General features: G+C 48.0%; 1 protein-coding gene across 1 annotated transcript in view; it reads right to left on the bottom strand.

Moving 5' to 3' along the window:
- Window positions 1-1,905: 1,905 nt before the first annotated feature.
- ARPC1A (actin related protein 2/3 complex subunit 1A) overlaps window positions 1,906-6,010 on the bottom strand; it is a 28,185-nt gene continuing 24,080 nt past the window's right edge. Inside the window, exons 9-10 of the mRNA XM_046666872.1 lie at window positions 4,126-4,216; window positions 1,906-2,280 (exon numbers count right to left, since the gene is read on the bottom strand). Of these exons, the coding sequence (XP_046522828.1) occupies window positions 2,242-2,280; window positions 4,126-4,216 (130 nt within the window). The 3' untranslated portion in view covers window positions 1,906-2,241. The remainder of the gene's footprint in view (window positions 2,281-4,125; window positions 4,217-6,010) is intronic.

The raw sequence follows: 6,010 nt of genomic DNA, 5'->3' as shown, positions 1-6,010 counted from the left end.
ATACTGGGCCGCCTCGATAACCCAGGGTCCTCTCCCCATCTCAAGATCTTTAACTTCATCATATCTGCAGAGCTCACGGGTTCTGGGGACTGGGACATGGACGTCTTTTGGCGGGGCGTTGGGGGGGGGGGGCGTTGTTTTGCCTACCACACCTAGTAGAACTTTACACAATCTAACGTAAATCACATGACCTCCCAGTTACACACTGACCTGTGCTGACCAGTCCGCATGGGCGGCTTCACTGCCTCAGCTACTCTGCAGGCACGGGGGGACCCTGGACCTTCACATCACTGCCTCCAGAGCTGGGCGCACATGGGAACTAGACCATTTGTGTGGTGACCGTTGGGCCACACTGAAGAGTCGTGCCTAAGCAATTGATCTGGGTTCTGAAGCTGACCCATTTTCTCAGTGTCATATTTTGGAAAGAACTGAATTTTTTTGGTTAGCAAAATCCTTCATACACTGCTTCCCATTCCACCCACTAAGGGTCTCCAAGGCCAGTGCGAAGCCTGAAAGCAAACCTCAGCTTTACTGAGTATCTAACAGGAGTCACTCATTCTGTATCACCCCCATTTTACAGGTGAGGATACTGAGGTGCAGAGATGTCAACTATATCGCTTAAGGGCACACAACTTGGCAGAACTATAATCTGACACCAAAGCCCAAAGCCTCGAATCAAAGGGCTTCGGCCAGTGTGTCCTGGCATCGTCAGAGGTCACCCAGAACCCCTGCAGACTGGTAGTCATTGTGGACCCAGGCCTGGCCTGAGTCTCAAGGGTAGGGCGAGAGGAGGAGGGAGCTTCCCCAATCTCAGCCCGCAGCACTGCAGCACAGCACTGAGGGTTTCTGGGGGCCATGACCACGATGGGCGTTCTTCCGTGGGTGAGAATCGGCCCAAGTTTAAAAAAGAAAAAAGACAACTGTGACTATTAAGTTTTTGGAGGGAAAGTTAGTAAATTTTGTTTTCTGATGCCGTTGCTCCTTTCATGGAAGACACCGTTTCTCTAAAAACCTCTGGGCTTGCCGGCCAAACCTTGTGATCCGATGAAACTAAAAAGAAACTTTCAGCTAATTCCTACTTTGGGGCTGGCCTTTGTCTTCTTCACTGTGACCACAGCCTTGCTGATGTGCTGGTGCCGGCCCGTATGCACAGAGGAGCTCCAGCACTGGGGATCCAGAGAGGACCCTAGAGCAGAGGGAAGAGGCTGGCCCACCACGCGGGCGCCCCAGGTGTGGGGCTCTCTCCGGGAGGGAAGTTAAGGCTTCCCAGGAGTCACCAAACGGGCAAACTCACGGCGCCTCTGAAAAGCACTGTTCCCAGTGCCCAAAAACCAGAGCTGGGCTCGAATCACCGCTCTGCCTCTCCGGGCCAGGGATGAAGACACGGGCACGCTCAAGGCTACTCGTATTTATCTGCTATCCAGTCACATTTGCACCTCTCAAGATTCTCGGCCTCGGAATGGCAAACTTCCTGTCTAATTATGATGAAAATAACTTAGTTCGGGGACAATAATCTCTAAACCAAAATGATAACTTGTTCCTTTCTCACAGCACTGCACACTCGCGTGCAGCACGCCCTTGTGGGTGCACCCTGGGCAGCAGCTGCCCCTGCTGTGGGCACAGGGTGCAGAGGCCTGACCTGGGGGTCTCAGGCTCCCATCTGGGCCCGGCGGCTGAGTGGCGGTGCCTCACGTGCAATATAGGAACAGGACACCCACTCCGCAGAAGCACTGCAACGCTAAAACATGGCATTCAATAAATGGCTCTTTTGGTCAAAGGTTGTATAGACAGCTCAATTTAAGAAACTAAGAATCTAAGATTTTACTCTAAAAACTAACCAGTCTAACAAAGAATTTACTCTTTTTCCACTAAAAACGGAAATCGTATAAGGAAACAAAATCAAAGTCACATTCAGTATTTTTATTTAATTTTTAGTAGACAATCTCCATACCTCCCCACCCTTTAAGTTAGTGTGACAATGTTCCATAATAAACTACTTAAAGAGAAGCTTTGGTCAAGAATGGAATGAAACAGCAAAAACAAAAAAACCCAAATCACTGCCGCTTTTAAAAAACCAACACTTTCACCAATTATATTCAAACAAAAACACACGATATTTGCACGATACGTGTCTTCAGTGTTTCCTTGCGGCTGGCTCTCGTCGCCATCATGCAAATGGCGGGCGGCTGCCGTCGGTGCGGTGTGTCAGTTTGTCACGCGATCCGGGAGGCTCACTCAGCTTCACATTATCCGAAGGCCCTGGATAGAAGACTCCAAGGTCTTGCAGAGGCAGGAAGAACACTGAGCGTTACTGAGGACTGTCCACCCTGGCGTCGTCCCCACGGCACCACACTGCTCCCCCTCCTCCTTGGCTGAGGAGCAGGACCCCGCACCCCCAAATCTGGCCCTACCCCCCTCTGAGACAGCTCTCCCGGCTCTGCCCGGCACACTCCCCAGGACTGGGCTCCCCCTTCTGGCCCTTTCAGGCCATGTGCTCCCTGGTCCCCATCGCCCAAGCCCACAGCTCCTCTGTGTTCTTGGGGCACGCACTTCTTATCTGTGTGGTCCTTACTCATGGGGGCCATCTGTGTGCATGTCCCTTGCCTCTTCACCACCTTCTAGACACCCTCATGGCAGGCACGCCTATGTTGTGTAGGCCACACAGCAGCCAGCCTCGTGTACAACACAGAGCAGGCCCTCCAAGGGGGATGGATTAAAGAGAATACTGCACGGGGACTTCCTGGCTTACACAAGGACAAAAGGACAGAAAAGGACTCGGCCTGAGGGATCAAAGAACAAAGGGCCCAGCTGGTGCCAACTACACAGGAGCTGCCACGTCCAGGACACGAAGCATGTAAAGGTGAAAAGGGGGGAGGGGACTTTTAGAAGACTTCCTCCAGAGCGTTCCGGAGGCTTTTCTGTACTAGGTATTTGACCCGGGGAGGGGAAGGAATCGAACGTCATGGAAACGCACAGGCAGCCGCGGCACTCTGTAAACGGGCGCCTGTTTTGGAGGTTAACCAGGAGAAGGTGGATTCAGAGCCACACACAGGAGCCACCCTCTCTCACCCCTGCTCCTCCTCCCTGGCCCCTCATCTCACCCACCGTCTGCCAATCTCTAAGCGGGCGTGTGCAGAGTCCTCCCGGATTTCTCTCTCACCATCACAATCCCCTTCCATTCGGCCGCTAAATCTCTCTAGTCCAGAACCTCATGGCCACACCCCCTGCCAGAGCTGGAGCTCCCATGGCATCACCTGTTCACTGCACTCGATGGCCTCTGCCCGGAGCCCACGGCTGCCCAGCCCACTCACACCTTACAGCCTGGTGCTTTTCTACTCGGGTTCTGGAACGGCTCCTCGATGTCTGCAGACAAAGCCCAGCCTCCTCTCTCTGACCACGCCACAGTTCTTTTTTATAGTTCCATCTCATGCTTCTATGACCCACACATAGCCTAACCCACTGGCAGTGCCTCACATGTGGTGTGAGCTCTCTGAGCTCCAGGCCTGGTCTGCACACGCTGCTCGTGCCACTTAGAATGCCTGCCCCCACCCACCCCGTGCACCCTGAAATCCCACTGCATCTGGACACGCAGCTCAGGCACAATCTTTTCCTTGCTGTGCTGACAGCCCATGCATCCCCCAAAAGTCCTGAAAATAAAGACAGGCACTGGCTTCTCTTCTGGAGCTCCACCTAAGCCCCCACCGCCACTCCCTCTTTACCAGACAAGCTCCTCAAGAGCTCCTTCAGCTCAGTATCCTCAGAGTCTCACACCATGCCTCGCACCCAGTGGGCACTTACTCAATGTTTATCAGATTAATCAGTGTAAACCATAAAAATATATGTCTGTAGTTAAGCAGACTGGTGCCCAACACAGGGCCCACTACAAAAACAGCACTCAGCTTTTCCTCAAGGACTAAATGGACACCCAGAAGTATGTATTCCAGCGCCCTGACAAAGCGTGCTTTCTTGCTGCTAATGACTTGTAGGGTTTAGAGAGAACTTTAGTCCAACGGCCTACATTTCTATGTGTGCTGGACTTGACATTTTGTTTCAAGAAATGAGAAACATTATTCTCACGGGAAAAGTTTAACACAAACAAGACTTGTTCTGAAAGATAAAAAATACCTTGAAATCCCAAATTGTCATGGCTCCATCGATGCCAGTAGTGCAAAATTTGCGACAATCTTGCTTGTCCACCTCATAAATAGACACTTGACTGAAAAAAGGCCAAAAGAAGAGAGATTGTAAGGTATGTGAGAGAAGTGAGCCCCACCCTTCCTAACAGTGCAACGGCATTTTAAGGGAACGAACAGTCTATCAACTCTTGGATGTTAAGTTGGCCATCAATATTAGGCTGCAGCAATCTGACTCAAAAAATATTCAAATGCACTTTATTAGCAGATGTCCAGAAAAGAAAAGACAGCAAAGAGGGAAAAGTCAAGAACTTGCATTAATTAGAGTGACGTGGAGAAACAGGACAACCAGGCCACACAGCATGCAAACTGCCTGGAAGCAGGGTGTGGGCAGGACCACAGCAATGACTGAAATGGAAACAATTTAAAAAAAACTAGAGACATGACAAAGCATGACTGAAATCCTAGTGGCTCCAAAGAAAACCTCCCAAGTCACCCTCCAAGGCTGCCAGGGCATATAAACCAAGAGCTCTCCTTGCATTTGAAAGCAATCACCATAAACATTAGCAACATGCAGACCCACCACAAGATTCCAAAAAGCAAAGCAGAGGAAGAGACTAATGAAACAACTTGTCTCAGCCTAATTATCTGCAGAGCTTTCAAGAAAATCAATTCCACATCTCAGACAATATTGTTTTCTCCTCTAAAATGTCTATAACATTCTCTCTAGGGGATGGGATGGCCAACTATGGCACACACGGCCTGTTTTTGTACAGCCTGTGAGCTAAGAATGGCTTTTACAACTTTAAATGGTTGAAAAAAGATTAAAAGACTATTATTTCATGATGTGAAAATTAGGTGATATTCAAATTTCACTGTCCATAAAGTTTTACTGAAAGACATCCACGCTCATTTATTTATGTATCGTCCACGGCTGCTTGCGTGCCACACAGCAGAGTTGTGTAGCTGTGACGGAGACTGCAAAGATCCTCAGAGCCTAAAATATTTCCTCCAGCCTCACAGAAAGAGGGCTGACCCTGCTCTAGGGCAAAGAGGATTTCTATCTACAGATAAAAGTAGACATGCCAATCTGCAAGAGTTTGTCTTTTTATTTTTAACCTCAAAGTCTCAAAGAGGCAAGGAGAGCTGTTTCCTTCCTGATACAGAGTCTGCATAGAAGGTTAAAAAATTCACAAGAAACAATTCTGAAAGTCATTTAAGACAGAAATCTGAAAAGCGTGCAGAAAAGTTTCGCTATGCCTTCAAGTTCTATTACTTGACAATATAGCACAGACATTTTCAGCCTATTTTAAGGCTAGTGGCCATTTACACTGAACAGGATGAAAAGCACAACCTGCGTTTAATAATTCTCTCAAAAAGAAAGTCTAGAGGTTTCCATTATTCTTCCCAACATCATTACCAACATAGTCCCTCAACACAGAAGGTCTAGTCAAAAACGGAAAATTCTATGGTAGCCAACTCTGAATGCAATAACTTAAAATATCAACAATATATTGCATTTTTCCTCTAGATATAAAAAAATAAAGCTTCTTGGATCAAACACAGTTCTAACTATCTTATATAATCACATATGCCTGATGAAAAGTAAGTAACCTCCTCAGCTTTGTCATAATGATGCTAAGGAATTCTGTTTCTCCAACAAATGACCTTCTTACTTGAAAACATTACTTGAAATCCATGGTTGAAACGACAGCTAGAAGTACCCTTCCAAACAGGATAGAACTAATCTTCCTGTCATGTGATCACTACCAGAGGAACGTGACATGATGGAAGGTCTCCTTTTGTTCTCAATCACGTTTTTTTTTTTTTTTAAAGATTTTTTATTTTTTCCTTTTTCTCCCCAAAGCCCCCCCGGT

This window comes from Equus quagga, chromosome 7 (assembly GCF_021613505.1).
Source record: "Equus quagga isolate Etosha38 chromosome 7, UCLA_HA_Equagga_1.0, whole genome shotgun sequence".
NCBI classification, from domain to species: Eukaryota; Metazoa; Chordata; class Mammalia; order Perissodactyla; family Equidae; genus Equus; species Equus quagga.
This window is presented reverse-complemented; position numbering and strand designations above follow the sequence as displayed.